Source organism: Ciona robusta, chromosome 11 (assembly GCF_009617815.1).
Source record: "Ciona robusta chromosome 11, ASM961781v2".
Lineage (NCBI taxonomy): Eukaryota > Metazoa > Chordata > Ascidiacea > Phlebobranchia > Cionidae > Ciona > Ciona robusta.
In genome coordinates this window covers 4770619-4789429 of record NC_143245.1, presented here as the reverse complement: position 1 = coordinate 4789429, position 18811 = coordinate 4770619, and the positions used below count along the sequence as shown (strand labels likewise).

At 34.9% G+C, this 18811-nt stretch overlaps 1 protein-coding gene across 4 annotated transcripts; it reads left to right on the top strand.

Moving 5' to 3' along the window:
- The first annotated feature begins 5074 nt into the window (after nt 1–5074).
- On the top strand, nt 5075–18731 carry LOC149728604 (uncharacterized). Of its 4 annotated transcripts, none has more exons than XM_089889204.1 (13): nt 5075–5397; nt 5885–6102; nt 6500–6567; nt 6968–7057; nt 8826–8961; nt 9850–9944; nt 10513–10736; nt 12280–12386; nt 13492–13642; nt 13961–14016; nt 14519–14586; nt 15345–15462; nt 16866–18731. In XM_089889204.1, exons 1-13 carry the CDS (start codon nt 5213–5215, stop codon nt 17609–17611), a joined length of 2262 nt encoding a protein of 753 aa, XP_089745330.1. In that variant the 5' UTR covers nt 5075–5212; the 3' UTR covers nt 17612–18731. The 4 variants fall into 4 exon arrangements, with proteins under 4 accessions (XP_089745330.1, XP_089745328.1, XP_089745327.1 ...); XM_089889202.1 differs by having other exon boundaries at nt 13958–14016; nt 16866–17761; XM_089889201.1 differs by having other exon boundaries at nt 6476–6567; nt 16866–17761.
- The last annotated feature ends 80 nt before the right edge of the window (nt 18732–18811 follow it).

Sequence of the window (18811 nt, the reverse complement as noted above, 5' to 3'; positions counted from 1 at the left end):
ATTTTTGCCGATAGCTTTGGATTAGCAGTAAGGAGGAATTCACTGGAAGCATTCATTTGTCATCTCAGTCAAAACGACTTAAGCCAACACCGTTTAATTGTGATGAAATTCCTGACGCCGCGCCAAGTTAAGGTGTTTGCCGACAGCTTTGTCGCTGTGTCGCGAATCCGCTCATATTTTGGCGCATTCCTTTACTTTCCGTTTCTGCTGTCGAACTGGTGTGACATTTTCGATCCCAAAACAAATATTTACGTAAGGGAACGTTTAACGCAGTGTTATCAATGAGCCGATTATGGAGTTTCTGGAAAAGGGACCAATTTCAAGATCCCGACAGTTTCTTGAAAAATCCGGCATTGGTTGCGTTTCCTTTCTCCTTTTTTAAAATCCTCTGGTCCGGGGTTGGAATTGCTTTCGTCAGTCATGCTCTTGTGGTTTAGAAATGAACCTAATCCTCGAAAGACGTCATACGTTGACACGGTAATGCTATAATTACGCTTAATATCGTCGCGCAGTGGCGCCGCATTTGGTGCACGTATGCAATTGACCCTTCGCTCCACAGCGCGGCCTAGCGACTAGATTCCGACACGAATCAAGCTGTATTTAGACGCCACTAAATATTACTACTGATTGTCTAAAAATAGCAACGACTTGAGGCTAGAAACCCAAACTTCTCAACGTCTGTGGTCAGCACCTTGTGGGCTTATAGCTATGGTCTGGTTCAGTGATTATTTTTGGAAAATTTGCAATGTGTACATTTTCATCATTTCGCTAATAACCGCTGGCATTGATCCACCAACATGTATCGGCCACAGATTAAAAATAATCCGTTTTTAGGTTAAATAAACCAAGTTTAGAGCAAACGGCACATATACTCATAACCTCATTATCTGTTTAAAAAGATTTAACAAAGGTTCTTTTCGGACTATAACCTTTTAAATTACAGCAATATTCTCTAATGCGTTAACTACTCCTTTGTTCACTTTGCCGTTTCTTTTTGACATTAGAGTAGCTGTATAGTAGGGTTAGGGAAAACGAGACCTTCAGCACATGATATCCAAATATTATGATCGTATATTTTAAACAATTAACAACGGTCTATGAGAGTCGTGAGGATACGGTTTTATAACTCTTTCAATGTTCTTTGTTTACTACCAAACGGGACAAGAAAATAGAATGAAAGGTGCCCTATCTTCCCCACCCTACAATATCTTTTGTTCCCGCTTATGCAAAAAAATGTGAAATGCAAAAAAATGTGCAAAAACCGCACAATAAGTCGGTTTAACAGTTTCCTCGACTTAAGGATAAAAGATGACGCTTCAAAATGTTTATGTAATTCACCTAAAAGATAAAGAACGCCACAGAAAGGATTAACATCTAATAAGCGCTAACTAGATTTGAGAAAAGCAAAACGATAACATCTGGATTAGCCTGTGCATATATAACCATAAGCCGCAAGCTCACTAATCGACTATGCTGGATCACAAAAGAGGTCACTGCTCTCTTGCCTTTCTTTGTAAAACTAAAAAACGATGTCACGCAAAAATAATAGGTCTATAAAACTAACATAAAGGGTGGGGAGGGGGGAGATAGAACACCTTATCATTCTATTTCTGGTTACATTTATTAGTAAACAAAGAAATTCAAATAATTATGAAACCGTATTCTTGCGAGTCCTATGATGACATAGACCATTATAGTTTAAAACACGATCAGGATATTATGTGCTAAAGATGTTTTATCTTCATCCACCCTATATATATTAAATTTATTAATGTAGGTATCATTAATAAGCATTTAGTAATAATAACAACCATAACGTATCAAATCTGTGTTGAAGGTAGAATCGTCAGGTCTATAGTTAATTGCCTAACACTTCGTCTGCTTGCATTACTTTTTATACAGTCCGCTTTGTTGATAATTCTATTCAATTTTTTAATGCATAATCGACAATCAAAAAAAAAGTTTAGGAAAAATTTCGTTTCTGACTTTTAAGCGCGCCGATCAGTAAAATAGTCTTTTTTACTCTGTCGTTCTGCTGTGATTTCCCATTTCTATGTTGTATTAATTAATTACGGTGTCCGTTATGATATTCAAATAAATAAATCAAACCGTGTAAAGTGGGGGTAGGAGTAATGGTTATAGGCCTATTGCCACAAAAAGCACCAAACTATATTAAACCATAGTACTCTAAAACAGTTCAGAGTACTATGATTAAACATTCTATTTTTCCTAATGAGGTAATGTTCAATAAAGAGATCATCACTTGATAATAGAGTAAACGAGAGAAGTCACGTGTTTTAATAATAAGGTTGTAAAAGATATGAATAATCTTTAAATTTTAAACCAGTTTTGTTTTCCTGTTTGTTTATATGTTATTATAATATCAAATATGCGAACACGTGAAGTTATTATAATATCAAGTGAGCTAATTCGTGCGCCCGCCAATCCTGCAAATCTACATAGGTTCCAACTTCGTCCAATGAAAAAGAGTGATCGTGTAATCATGCTCTGTAGCGTGCTCTGGCGGAATAATCCCGGTCACGTTTTGAGTTCGGATTACGGTTTCTGTTTGCAACCTACGGCACGTTCAGGCGCCGAGAAAATAAAAATAGGTCGCATTGGTAACGCGGCAAGTTTAAGTCCAAAATTCGTGATTTAATTGCATGATTTTCTCTCGGAGGAACTGCGTTAAGTCAATTTTAGGTTCGTATCAAAAACTGTTTAGTAAATTACGTAAAACTATTTTGGTCGAAAGCGTAATTGCCGATAAATTTATTAAATTATGAATTTATTGTTGATACCGGTTTACCGCCTGCTGTTGCCGCAAAGTTTGTCGGTATAACATTGGGGTCATATTTCATTTACCTCGTTTCCGCAGCTTGCTATTTGAATATCTATTTTAAGGAGCATCGAATTAGTAAAGCGAAGTTCTGAGTGTGTCTTGCCCAAGGATATACACTACAATGGTAGCAGCACCGAGCATCGAATCCGGTACCCTTCGATAGTTACGATGCAAACGGTCAAAAACCACAGTTACGGCGGTATAGACTCCGCATCTAGCAAGCTAACGAACTACATATATTATATATATATTTTTTAATTGTATATTTATATTCCTTACAGCGATTCGCCTTCAGTCTTGAAAGTGCTGGTAACAAAAAAAGCAATAAAGTTTTTTTGCGATAAAAATCAATCTTTTATACTTATTGTATATTCCCTATTAAGACGCAACCAATAGTGACCATCAGAGTCTGTATATAGACATGAAACATTATTTATATATGGACATGGCCTACTATATTATATAGGTACTCTTGGTGGCATTTTCGGCTATCGACTAAACTGGTTTTGCTTTTTAGTAAAAGGATTTTGACCGACCAATTTCTGTCGGCCGACTAAATAAACGCGGTAACTATTGGTCGGACAGTTTGGTCGGTAGCCAAGAACACATTCCCAGGTTACCTATAAGACGAGTAGGCTATTCCTTACTTAGTCAAGTATGCCGCTCTTAACTATCAGGATATAAATAACCAAACCACCCAGCCTTACATAAGTGAAAAAAACTAAAACCCGCAACCTCTAAACAAACACTAAATAGCTCAACGGGATTAAATTAAATTCAACCAAAAAATATAGGCCTAAAGTTTGACCTATAACTGTTATTTAAGGTGTTCCAGTGCGTTTGTTTATATAATGGTTGTTCTGTTTAATTAACAGAGGTGTAAGGTGCACCGCAAGAGAGAATTAGGCATGTAATACGTGTTAACTTCAATTAAGAAACGTTTTACGGCTTTAAAAACGACAAGAAGTGCTAAATCATTAACCAACTACGTAAGTAGTAAAATAAGACATTGGTTTAACACACTTTTAGTGATGAATATTATAGTAAGGTTGGGGAAGATGAGACACCTTTTCCCATCCGATTGGGTAGTAAACAAAGGACATTCCAAGAAATATAATATCGTATATCCTCACGACTCCGATACAGTCCGTTGTTATATAATTGTTTGAAACATCATCAAGCTATTTGGATAACAGGCCTTGTTTAAGGCAGAGTCATGGAAACACCGCTTATTTAGCCTTCTCGTTTGGGGGGTATTTCTATGGCTCTGGTTTAAGGTATATCCAATCATAGTTTTACCTACGGGGGTATCCGGTATGGCCATGTTAAAAGATATGTGTGGGCAAATTTTTGCGTGTGTATTGTACTGTTGTTCGTCGTTACTTGGTTTGCGTGAGTTGAATGAAACGCTATATGAGTAGTGTTAGGTGTTAATTTCAGAGTGTATACATGTTTATATACGGACCGTGATGTTAGTTACAAAATGTTAAGGTTACTGTTTTTTTTGCTTTTTATTGCTGCTTATTATTAAAATTTAATATTTAATTAAGCACGTGTTTTTGAACAACACCGGTTTGTTATAATTTCTTATAATTTAGTTTTAATCTCTTTGAATTTTTCATATGCCCGACACGTTATTTTGGACAAAAATGGCGGCCACTTTTACTTAACAATGGTTGTTCTACTTTAGTTTCCAATGACTTTGGTTGGATTTGCCTTCATTTGCTAAAAGAACTGAAAATAAAGTCAAACGGGTTCGTCTTCTTCATTTTAGTTATGCAAGATAGAACGTAAGCGTTTGGCAACTTCGCAAAATTTTTCTGAGAATTGGAGCGTTCCTGAGAGTTCATCGCTTAAGGGGTTGTTACAAAACAATACGCAGTACACGCATTCTTGGGTTAATTTTAAATTTTCGTTCTGCATTTTTGACTTTTTAGTATTACTGGGAACATTGCGAATTCTTTAGAATTAATAGGTATTTATATATGCATGTTAGCAAAATTGCTTGTAAATGCGCAAAGTATGTCCGCAGGTATATAGTAAAAAAGTGATGCGATTCAGTATAACAATACATTAATAGTTATATGTTTGTTTGTTTAAAATTAATAATATAATAAAACATTAAATACAATAACACATACATTATTATTTTGTAATTGTGTTTAAATAATGCTTGTAGGCAATACAGTATGCTAGTTAGTAGTTACACCAATACAGTTGCTTTTATCCCTAATTTATTAATTTTCTTTTTAGAAAGTGTAACAATATACTACAGCGTGATTTCAAATCTGGTGCTTTTGCATCGGCAATTTCTAATGCCATGTAGACTATGGAGGTGCTATCATAAAATCACCCACATACTGCAAGTCAATGCAGTGCCACAACGCTGGCCCTACGGTGCTAAGCTTAAATGCAAGCGTGCTAAAATATCTGAGTTCAAAGCAAAAGTTTTTCGAACAACTGGAAATGCTTAAAAATCAGCAGATTAAAAATGATGCAGCTGAGTCAAAGGCTGGGGAAGAACTGTATCAAACACAGGAGAAATCTAATGTTCGGTAGGTTTAGTTTTGTAAAAATTTCAGTCTTATAGGTTCCCGGGGTCCAATTAGTATCCTAGCGTGAGCATTTATTGCAATATCTATGTACAATGTCAAGGTACACATTATTCTGCGAGTTTTAATTTCTACGTCAACATATGTTTGTAGTTTCGTTTTGTTTATTGGGCGTTGCATCAAAGCAAAGTCAAAAAGACTAAGAATTTAAGTTGTGATGTGCTATCCTTGTAACACCTGGAGATGCACCCATTGTGGGGTATATTTTTGGAAAAAATGTTTAACACCCATTTTCTAAAACCGAGGTGTTACCAGATTGAAAACTTTAGGAGGATATTTTTTAAATTTTATTTTTTGTGTTGGTTTTCGTATTTGTATTTTTAAAGTTTGCATTGATTTTTGCATTAGTTTTTTAGTTTATGGATAAATACGGCAGCAGATGATCTAGGTTTAATGTAACTAGCTTAGTTAGTATCTCCATATATTACAGACTCACATGCGTGAAGAAGGAGAAGTCCCGTGATGCTGCACGCTCTCGAAGAGGAAAAGAAAATTTTGAGTTTTATGAGCTTGCCAAACTACTTCCAGTACCTTCTGAAACCTCAAGTCAGCTCGACAAAGCATCTATTGTTCGTCTCACAATGAGTTATCTTCAACTGCAGAAGTTCATGTTGGCTCGGAAGTCCACTGAGCCTGCTAGCAAACCTGGTTAGTTAGATCAGTGCTCTTCAGCCTTTTTTGGGTTGGTGAACCCCTGAAGTTGTTGTGACGAACTCACGCACCCATGATTGCTTTAACGTAAAACTAATGACGTTTCGCAATTCCCAGTGATGCAAGATATAGAATTCATATAAAAAACTGTAGAAAAATGGCTAAATTTGTTAAAAGTGTTTAAAAACTTAATATTTTTGCTGAAAATTGTTTTAGTTTGGATGCACCCTTGTATACACTTTTGCACTGGTGTAAATTAATTTTAAAAATACTATTGTAAATTGTTATTGTATAATTAATTAGAGCATTCTTGGGCATAAATGGCAATTTATTTCATAAGATTGTATTTCTTATAAAATTTTATCAACAGTAACCACAGTCAAGCCAAATCCAGATTACTTTTGTCGTGCCGCTCACCAATCTTCATTCATGGAAAACTGCATGGGAAGCTTCATACTGCAAGTATGTAGGTTAGGGCGATAGGCGTAGTATCACAGTAAGGGTTTGTGTAGCAAAACTGGAAATTAGGCAAAAAAAATAAATATTGTCTTTAAATTTCCTTCATTTTGGACATTTACCAATATTTTATAAACTTTTTAAATTTTAAATAACTTAATCCCAATGTTTTTTATTAGCACCCTTTTATATAGGTAGCAAATACAGGTTTCATGAAACATTATTCAAATTAAATCCTTAATTTACAATTTTTCTGATTTGGTAAAGATAACCTCCTATTCTTTCTGGGTGAGGTCTCGCAGCGTAGCACGCCATGGGTCCTATAGGATTTGGGCCAGGATTGGCCCATTACCCCAACACCTGGAAAAAAAATAAAAATCACTTACAAGTTTTCTGTAAATTCCAGAGCCTTGATGGTTTCATATTCGTGCTGAACAAAGACGGAAGGTTTTTATTCGTGTCTGACACTGTATCTATATACTTAGGCCTTGCACAGGTGAGATATATTGGTTTTTTGAGGAAATAAAGTATAACAGCTATTGTACAATGCCTTTGAAATTAATTTCTGTATTTGAATTTCTGTATTTTGAATTTAATATTGTATTTCAGTGTTCCTTGAAACCGTTTTCGTTCTCACTGCACCATTTTGTTAAGCTTATGTTGCTGAATTTAGTTTAAATTAAGTAAAGATGTCATTTAGAGTTTCGAATTAATATTATTTGTTGGTGAGCTTGTATTTAAAACGAAGTAGCTAGGTAAAAATGTTGAATCATAAGAGAAAAGAAGTGTTATAAGGGTCCATTAAAATGCGTTAGACTAGAGATATTCGCTTTTGTGGAATAACTAAGGAAAAGTTGATGCTTCCCATCAAATATAGAAATATTATATTTTTATTAGACTCTAATTATACTCTTTTGCATGGTCACTTTTATGCGGGTAAGTACTCGCATTTTTACTCGCAAAAACAAAGTTAACACGCATAACGTCATAAGCGTGTTATCTGCTGTAGAAGGTTGGTTGTTACTCGCATTATGCGAGTAAAGAAAAGTATTGTAAAAGTACAGTTTCACTTTTAAGAGATTAATTTTTTTCGGGTATTATTTTCACAGTTTTTGGTTCGCAATAGCACCATAAAGTATCAGAACTTATTTTATAAACTAGATTTAACAACATTACGATAAGCGTGTTATCATATGACGAGTTAATGCGGATCGTTATTCGCATTCACTTTTTACCGTGCAAAAAGGGTATTAGAGCTACTATCTCTTGTTAAATATACTCATTAGATAGATCTACCCAGCTTTTAAAACAAGCTTTTATTTTGTAGCCTTACTTTAAAAGGTAGGATAATAAAATTATAAATTTTTAAATTTTCCATTGACCAATAAGTATTACACGCCTGGTACCAATTCTTTAGGCCCACAATAAACAGTATACAGGTCAACTGCATGTGTTTCACGCTTGTTAAACAGAATAACATAGATTAAAACTTTTCTAAGAAACTGGTTATGAGAACTCAACATGTATTGAGATTTAAGAAGATTGTATATTCCCTTTCCTAATCGCTTGTTAAACACAAGGTTTAGCAATTATATAATGCATAAGCACAGCCTTGGGCCATAAGATTTTTCTGTATAATACACAAAGTGTACTTACACTTGTATGACCTGGGTGTCATCTTGATTATTTTTCATCTGTAACAGATTACATAAAACAGGTCTTTGGGCAATTTATCTCTTGTACCAGTCTGTGACCTTTATAGTAGGAGAAATAAATTGCTGTGATGGTTGTTTCTGATTTGTGGTATGCATGGGAGCAAAATGTTATATATATAATATATATTCTAGGGTGGAGGGAGATGGGACACCTTTAACACATAATATCTAAATACCCTGATCGTGTTTTTTAACAATTAAATATGGTTTATAGAAGTTTTAGGGATATGGTTTAATAGTTGTTTGAATGTTCTTTGTATACTACCAAGTGGGATGAAAAAAATAGGATGAAAAGTTGTCCCATCTTTCCCCACCCTACTATATTCTAAAGACTTTTTTGACTTTTTTAACTTTTTTATCACATTCGTTATTTCTTAGATTTGTTGCCAAGCATGCCATATGTGTTTATTAACTACAATTCAAGTAAAATAAATATTGATTCTTGTTTCAGCCGAATTTTAAATTTTCAATATTTTTTGTTAAAAAATTCAGTGTTGCCATTTAGCTTTCCACCCGCCAAAATTTCTCAAATTTCCCTTTAAATCACAGGTTGACTTGATAGGAACAAGCATATTCAACTACACCCACCCTGCAGATCATCCTGAACTTGTAGACCACCTAAAGAACAGATCAAACAGCCACCATAACATAACACGCAATTTCCACTCTTCTGATAAAAATGAAGGTGAAAAAGTAAAGAATTTATCTGGTTTTATGGGTCTGATTTTAGGGTGTTGGGGTAATTGGCCAGATCTGGCCTAAATCTCAGGTCCTTGACTAGGACCTCACTTAAAAAGAATAAAAAAGGTTTGTAAATGCTGTCAACACTTTGGGGCCATTGTACGTATATTATACGTTTTAGTAACAATGGTCTTCAGTGCCCACACACGTATATATACGTTTTACCGATTTTTTTTTAATATTACATGTGCCGCGTTGAGTTTAAGCTAATAGTAAACCACGTATATATACGTGCACTCGATTTAGGCTGCATTAAGACTAAATGCCAACGTCTGCTTTGAGATTATTTTTGACCTATCTCCTAAGACCCTATGATCAGCTGTTTCTGACGTTTTCAAGAATATTTTAGATATTACTACTTCACGATGTTTTCGTTACTGCTGCTTCTAAAATAATTACGGATAATGGGTTAAACTTCAATAATATAGTGTCTGTACAATACAATTATGTTGTTGTGAGGTTTTGTTTTGTCCAATACTTATTTTTCCGGCTCTGACGAACAGTGAAGATATGGATTAATTGCTAGTAATGTTTCACGTCCACACAAACGGGAAAACAATGCAATATTATTGTTTCTTGGATTTACTTGCTTACTGTTGTATAATTCGCAACTTTCAATTGTAATCCATGGCTTATTGAAAATTTAATAAAATCCAAAATTCTTGACGCACCCAGTGTACGATTGTTTAAATTAATGCGGCGCCGAAAGTGTTAAAAGACAAATATGTTAGAAATTTGCAGTGAGCAGGAGGTGTAAGAATGCACCACATATTTTGTCTTGTATGTGTATAACACTTGACCATAAGTGATTAATTCAAGTTTCTTCATGTAGAGTTAGAAGCGGATACATCATCTTGTTCATTTTTCATTCGAATGAAATCCACGCTTACAAGAAGAGGAAGTAATGTGAAATCAATCGGCTACAAGGTAAATATACAACTAAATAAAAGAATAAATACAAGTTATGTAAAGTTTTTATGCTACATTAAAAAATCTAGATACCAAAAACACTTTTAAGCTCAAACAATTTATTTATTCTCTGTGATAGTTTTATGCATGCTTTGGCAAAATTTTATTCGCTAGAAACCAAATTGCTAAACTGGGTCTTGTTATCTTTTTTTTAGTAAAATTGGGGTAAATTATTAAACTGCAGGTGCACTTACTGTTGACCACATCGTCCTTGACCATAGGTGCTGAACTGGGGGTGGCAGAGTAGGCAAGCATACCCTGAAAATTTAGGCATTGCTTTGACTTTTAGTAAATAATACAAAAGTTAATTTTGATTTTAAGAATGGTGTGTAAGTGTAACTATCTGTGCCTTCCCTGCAGTTAAAAAGGCCCGCCGATGTCTCTGACGTTATAGATACCTTACCCTGGAAATTTACTTATTGCATTAATTAGTAAACAATAAAAAGGTTCAATTTAATTTTAAGAAAAATTTTGTGTAACTTTCCATTTCCTGCCGCATTTTAAAAATTGGCAACAATTTTTTTAGGTTGTTCATATGACTGGTTGTCTCAGCAGCAAAATACACCGCCGTCTTAAAGTCGAAGACGCTTCAAGCGATGACGAGACCCCAACCAATCTTGATGCAATGCTGGGGCTAACGGGGATCGCCCAGGTGCTTCCTCCTCCCACGCTTATTGATATAAAATTAGACCAACCGATGTTCGTCGTAAGAATCGACGCTTCACTGCGTGTCAACTACTGTGAAGATAGGTAGGTGTATTGTTTAAATAAATGAATGTAACTTACTTTATCCTCACGTGGCCGGAAAATGGCAGTCGTTTAATATGGTGTTCTGTTTCATACACCTCATGCCAGCTTACGAGTTACCAAGTATATACTTTGTGGGTGATTATTTTTTGGGGAATTTTTTTTCAAATTTTTATGTGTGGCTGAAAATTTGGACAGCCCACAAATATCACCAACAAAGTAACATACTTGGTAACTCGTAAGCTGGCACTAGGTGTAAGAAACAGAACACCCTTCTTTAACAACTATCGATTTCGCAAGGACAAATTAAGTTACATACATTCATTACTGTTTGTCTGGGCTTGAATATAATCACTGTTATTCATCATATGTGGTAATACTCACTGTTATTTTTAACTTGTGTGTCTTCTTATAGATCAGACACACATGGTGTATTAATATATTCATAGGGTTATAAAATAAGACGCAAGTGTCTCTTTATATACCAGATATATAAGAAGAATTATTCATTGTCTGGTCATATAATGACTCATTTTAAATGGGTGTCTTCTAATACACCAGTTATATAAGAAACTTAAGTGGTTAAACCCTTTGACCCCATGCTCACTGTCGGGTTATAAAATAAGTGTCTTATACATCAGATATACATGGTGCATTTATACTTATGAAGTATATTATCATGCTATAATACATTTAATAGTGGAGTTTTATACACCATACAACAAAAACATGGTATATTTTTACACATAATGTCGTCGGTGTAACTCAATCAATTGTACACCAAAATCTGCACAATTTTTTAAAAATGTATATCTTCCAAACAATATATTTATTGCCAAATTACTTATAAGCAAACACAGACAGAGTATCGAATGACATTTAAATATTTAATATTCCTACCCTGTCATATTATAACTACCACTTCCATCTACCTAACCCCTTTAAGTGAATATTGACAGCCCTGTGTTATCAATATTAATAACTTTACTTGAAAACCAATCGATATAATGTCTGTGTGCATAACAGTGCATTCCTAATACCAAGGCACTGCTTATACACCATGCATGTAATCACCCACAAAGTAACATACGTGGTAACTCGTAAGCTGGCACAGGTGTTAAACCCGTGTTATAACGACTGTTGTTTTACGGCCACGCGAGGATTAAGTAAGTTACATTCATACATGTATATACACATTACACAGTATACAAAAAAGATCATAGTTCTGCAACAGCAAATTTATATATTTGAAATTCTAATCTAAACTGGTTTGAACCAGAACTAGATGCATGTGTACTCTCGTATCAATGCAAAAACTCTCGTAGCAACACAAAAACTCTTTCTCAATGCTAAACCGAATCAACTTTACAGAATCTATTTGTCTATATAGAAACTATATGCTAACTATTACAGATTTGGGCAATTTTCAAATTTTGTTAAAAATTTAAACAATTCTGACTCAACAATTCTGACTTACCCTGTCAGTTGTTCACCAAATAAAGTTTTTTGTTAGTTGGCACAAAAATTTAGTTTTTCTGTCTCACAGAATTGAGCAACTGACAGATTACACAATGGACCAAGTAAAAGGACGAACATTATATCACTTCATTCATTCAAGTGATCTTACAAAGATAAGAAGATGTCATGCTGCAAGTGAGTGTTAAATATGTCATGCTGGTAATGTTAAATAGACTGGGCATAAAGTATAATTTGCCCAAAGAAACAAAATATAGCATGTGTGAACCCACATGTACGCTTTTTTGTCACCTTGCATTTTCTTTCACTGTTTCTTTCACGGCTCTTTTCTGCAGTCACATTTGGTTCAGACGGTGTTCTAGAACCTACATTACGTATTTACGTACTATTATTGGTACTGTGTGTGGGTTACAATACCTTACTTTCATATTTTACATTTTTAACTATTTTAATTCTCATTCTATTTAAACAAGGTTTTAAATAAATACAACAATCAAAAGCACAATATCCCTACGCTTCAAGTGTTTTAGTTTACCATGCAAAAGTTTTGGCTGCTTGGCTGTGGCATTATCCGGGTGTTTTTGAGTTGTGTGGTGCTGTGGTACAGTGGTTATCATGCCTGCTTTTTGGTCCCCAAGGGTTTAAAGTTCCAGACTTGACTGTGCTACCATTGTGGCCTGTGGGGGTATGTGTCCTTGGACAAGACACTTTATCTAAATTACCCTAACCCAGGATTGTTATGTGTTGTCTAAATGATCAGCCATGCACTAAAAAAGGTTATATATTTAACTTATATTATCCTCCCTTAGCTGAAAAATGACAGTTATTAAACACGGGTGTTCTGTTTCATATATCTCGTGCCAGCTTACCAAGTATGTAACTTTGTAGGTGTTTTTTTGGGGGGGATTTTTTTATTTTTAATTTAGACTCTCATTAGTAATCACTGGGTTGGAGCAATTGCCGTTAAGTGTCTTGCCCAAGAACACATACACCCGGAATCGTAGTAGCGAAGAGCCATGAACCCATTACCTCTGGGTTAAAGACAGGCGCGCTAACCAACTGTGCTACTGAGTGATTTGTGGTCACTCGTAAGCTACCACTCGCCTGGAGCAATTGTCGTTCAGTAACTTGCACATTTACACACAATCGTAATTAGTAGGTTAGTAGCACCATTAAGTCTTGAATCCGGTATCCTCTGATTACTATACAAGCTTCACCACAAAAAAAAAAATTTTTTTTTTTTGGAAAAGAAGTTTTTAACATTTTTTTATATTCCAAACAGTTCTTGCAAAAGGCCAAGTAGTGACACCGTATTATCGGTGGCTGCTTAAATCTGGTAAACATCTCTGGTTGCAGTCATGCGTTACGATAGTGGTCGACAAACATCTTTCTTCAGATGATGATATGTTTATTTGGATAAGCTATGTTCTTGGGTAAGTCGTTTAAAATTGGGCTGCAAAATTTTCCAGAAATGTGTAGAAGTTTCTAACATTTTGGGACACCATTTCAATCTATTTTCTCGTCCCATTTAGTAGTAAACATTCAAAGAATTATAAAACCGTATCCTCATAACTTTCATAGACCGTTGTTAATTGTTAAAAACACGTTCAGAATTTTTGTATATCATGTGCTGAAGGTGTCTCCTACTGTATCTAGTTTCCAGTTTCCACTTTGAGTGAAATATAATTAAATAATCAAAATAACTCTTCGTCACAAATAAAAATATAACATTAGTTTGTTTTCAACAGCAGTGAAGATATATCGTGTGCAACCTCTAACTCAACAACAACAAAAAATCTTTGTAAAAGTGAGTATGGACATTTTATTTAATCGATATCAACATTTTTTATGGGCATTTTATTAAAACTATGGACCTTTCCCTTTTATTTAAACTTAAATGGTGGGACGTCATAGATAACATAGGTCTTTGAAACTGGTGGGGTCCATGCGGTAGCACTCCAGGTGTTTGGGTAATGGCCAATCCTGGCCTAAATTCTAGGATCCATGGCTTGTCAAGCTGTGGGACCTTACCCACATAGAATGGAATATAACGTAGTTTATACAAAAGCACCATATGTGTTAAATCTCATAGCAGTTGCATAGTGAAAGCATTTTAGTTTATAGTTTTTCATGAAACACGAAATATTACCATCGTTTAGCTTTGGACCTAGTACCTATACAGAATATAAAGTAAATAAAAAGTTGGTTTAATCTTTTTTTTTACTAAAATTTTTCTAATTTTCTTCAGTAAACCATGGACAGATTTTTATAAACAATTTATTCGAAAATTAACAAATTATTTACAACAGCGAAGCTTGTAAATGGGATTTTGGAAAAGCTGGAAGATACTTCTATAATTGACAGGAAGCTAAAAAAGGTAAGATGTTTAAACTAAATTATCCAGTGCACATTTTTTTTATTCTTTATGGGTGAGGTCCTGGGATTTAGGCCAGATTTGGCCCATTACCCCAACACCCGGAAAGCGCATTTAAGTCCTTCTTGTGAGCGGTGCCGCGACACCACATCGCAGTCAGACGCGTAATATTGGCACCATTTTTTATCCTCGTGTGCTTACGAGTTACCATACTTTTTAACTTTGTGTATGATTTTTATTTGATATGGCTTACAATTTGGACAACCCATTAGTGACCGATGGGTTGGAGCAATTGCCGTTAAGTGTCTTGCCCAAGGACACATTCGTCGATCAGTTTTAGTACCGCTGCCGAGCATCGAACCGGGGACACTTCGGTTTCGATGCAGTTGGCTGAACCACTGAGCCACGGCGCCTGACAAATCCAGTGAACTTAGTCTATGTTTTAAAAGAGCCAGCGAATTAGTTTTTGTATTCTGCTTCTTTCAGTGAATTTATTTTTCTGTTTTGTATGAAAAGTGCATGTATTTGGATAATGGAATTTTAAATGAATGTGTATGAAAAATGGCATTTGTAAACATATAATGTATGAAAATTAGTACAAGTTGAATTTTTGTAATAACCTCCAAGAGTCTAAAAATTAAATTTTAAAACATTTTAACATTTTTAAAAAAAAAACAATTTTTTTTTTCTTCACACTTCGCTACCATAACTAGACCTTCTTATTTCCTAAAAAAAAAACTTTTTTATTTTTTTCATGCCAGGTCCATTCACTTCCAACCAGAATGTACAGAAGTGAATCTAGTGAGAAAATAAATAACGAACCAACCAATCTGTGCATTAACAGAGCAAATTCTACAAAGAGAAGTTCCAGTGTCTCAGGTATTTTTGTTCAGTAGGGTGGGGGAAGACGGACACCTTTAGCGCAGGATATCCAAATATCCCGATCCAGTTTTAAACAATTAACAACGCTCTATGAGGGTTGTGAGGATACGGTTTTATAATTCTTTGAATGTTCTTTGTTTACTACTAGGGGACCAGAAATCAGAATGAAAAGGTGGCATATCTTCCCCCACCCTACAATATATATGCTTCAAGTTTTTTACATTTTTAAACAAAATCTGGAGAAACCATTGTTAAAATGCATTCTCATAGGTGCTCTATGACTAATTGAATATAAAACTATGAGTTTCAATAGCTAATATGATCTTCCATATAAAAAATTTGGTAAAAAAAGGTAATTTAGCAGAAGTATTTTAGAAGTCAGTAGAACAGGATATTTTACTATTTAAAAAAAAAAAAATTAAGTAAATAAAAAAAAGGTTAAAAATTAAGTAAATAAAAAAAGGTTAACCTTAGCGGAAGTAGTTAAAACAATTTGTAAAACTTACTTTGCGGTAGGATGCTCAAACAAAGAAATTGCTAAATATATATTTAATTGATTGCAACAATAATAGTTTGGGTACAATTGTACTTAAGCTTACATACTCTAGTAGTTAGCAGACTAATTGCTAGTTTGTTATTATTTGCTGTCGATTTAACTGACTGCTTTGTATTCTTTCTTCCTAAATGTCGACAATGGGCAGTGGCGCAGCCAGAAAAAAATTAAAGGGGGGGTTTAATTAAAAAAGTTTCAAAAAATGTTTTTTTAAATTTTTTTTTTTAATTAATTTTTTTTTGGTTTAAAAAGGAGGGGGAGGTCGCGACACCTAACCCCTCCAGCTGCACCACTGACCGTTGGTTATCTGTCTTACCCCACCCTACTATAGTTACATTTTTAATAGTATATATATATATATATATATATGATGTGTTGTTACTTTTTAATACAGTAGTCAGTTCTTATTCTAATAATATGGTTCAAAAACATATTACATATCGATTTAATTATTCATGAGTGTCTTTAAATTAGTCAGTTTATTGGCTGTGCAAATAATTTAACCAGTGTTTCTCTTTTTTTTTTATTACTGCCAAGTACTTAACTTATTATAATAAAGATTTAGCACCCCTAGGCCCTATTCCTATAATTTCTAAAGCATTTCACACATTTATAAAATTTAATATAAAAAACTTTTATAAACTTTAATATGAAATAAGATAGTTTCTGTACATTAATGGAAAAAAGTAACTGGTAAAAATGCAACCAAATCAAATTCCTGCCCTTTTTTTCTATTCCCACTCACTTTTTTTTATTTCAACCCACTTTTGAGAAGCACTGGGTAAAACATCTAGAAAATTACTTTAGTTTTTCTTTTATTCAATTCCTATGTAACATGTCATGCCAGATGATTTGGAATGCAAGAAACAAAAACCTTCACTCAAATCCATGATCCCTGAACCCACTGAAGCGAAACCATTAAAATTAACGAAGCATGACGACTCCCTTGACTCAAGCTCGAAGCTCTGGTACAATCCACCCAACCGTGAAATAACTGACCACAGCGATTTACCCCCTGGGGTAAAAGTGGGTCACCCGGGAGGTACCTTAATGACAGTACAGCCCAGCCCCACAGTAGTCCGACACCATTACCCATTTGGAATTGACCCAAACTTGCTCAACTCTAACCCGCTGCTCGCGAAAATGCTCACAGCAGGTTGTGCTGGTTACGACTCATTATTCTCGCAAAGCGACGCTCTAATCTTCGCAGCTCCGTCAATGAGTTTCCTTACTCCTGTACTAGCTCCAGTTCCGCATCTGGTCCCAACGACAAACATATGCCCTTCATCTGTAGCTACTATAATTGAAGAGCTCCGAAAAGATCCTCTACGTAAAAAAAGCCCGCCAAACAAAGTCGTCCTACCAAACAATACCCAAGTCAAAAACTCTCCAAAAGAAAACGAATCAATCGCATCATCAGCTGGTTGCTCGCAAACCTCTCGAACTAGCTCGTTACAAAACACTGTCCTATCCCTACCAAACAACACGGTTTTTTTAAGTCCTATCCCTGGCTACCAACACCACACCACTAACCCCTTATTACTTGGTTCAATAAAATTCCCTCAACAAATAAACGCGCTAAACTCGCTCTAAAACTTCCCGACAAAGTCCTAACCTCTCAGGATCCGCCATTACCTCATCAGTACAACATACTGCACACAGAGTGACAAGACCCTTGCTGTAGTATACTAGCATGCCCCATTTGTACTCGTGCAATTATAATTAAAGTTCCAACGTTCTTAATTTTTCCGCATATTTTGCTTTAAAATGAAGCACCCAAGTTCACAATGCAACTGAAGGCTCCAAAATTTTGCTTCCGAAAGTTCCAATACCTATTTTCCCACGTAACTACGCTGGTTCAATTTTCCAAATGGTGCACTTAATTTTCTCCATTAAAACGCCAACAAGGTGTTTTTTCGTCATTTTTCCTTCTTATGGTGTTTACATCAAACAGACCCTTCGTGCTTTATTTTCATATTTTATTACTTTACGAAATATAAATCAAGCCAGATATTTTTCTCAGCTGCGTAGCTCGCCTTGCTTATATAGAACAAACAAAGAAATGTCATGATAATATGATTTTGTCCCCATATATATCACATGTCTTGTGTATCGTCTACTATGTAGTACTGTTGGGGAAGATGGGACACCTCTAGCACATAATATCCAAATATCCCGATCGTGTTTAAAATAATTAACAACGATTTATATCACTCGTGACGATAAAGTTTTCTAATTATTTTTTTTGTTTTTTTGTTTACTTTAAAAAAAACGAGCAAATGAAATAAAAAAGGTGTCCCATATTCCCCAACGCTACTATATACAATATAGTACTTTTGTCTGCTCATTCACACACAACAATAGCTTCAGCGGTTCGACTGCAGGCATCGGTCCTGAAATTATACATAACCCACGAAAACTGCCCCCCCCCGTTTTGGTATAAATACCCACATAAAGTATTTCTTTGTTTGTTCGAAGCTCAAGCGTTCCGCTCGCAAAAATCTTTACGCCGATACATAATTACGTGCACAAATTGCTAGTTTTTAAAAATTAAATGCCAGCTTAATGGGTTAGGCTGGCCTGCCCTGTTCACATTCACTTTAAATTGCTTTGTTTTCCTCATTTTTTCCTATTGATTTATTTGTATTAACAAATTGTGTATATAGTGTCCGGTTCCCGAATACCGGTGCTCCAAATAAACTAACAGTTGCTATTTGATTTAATATCCAAAGCCGCGAGGTTTAATGAGTATATGTATCTAATGGAGCTCTTTCCGCACATTCATTTTTCCAA

Coding starts and splice junctions, on each gene's coding strand:
- LOC149728604 (XM_089889200.1), top strand. CDS start 5,213: ATGCAGTGCCACAACGCTGGCCCTACGGTGCTAAGCTTAAATGCAAGC. Junction 10,737..12,279: donor GTCAACTACTGTGAAGATAG/GTAGGTGTATTG, acceptor TCTGTCTCACAG/AATTGAGCAACTGACAGATT. Junction 14,587..15,344: donor TTGACAGGAAGCTAAAAAAG/GTAAGATGTTTA, acceptor TTTTCATGCCAG/GTCCATTCACTTCCAACCAG.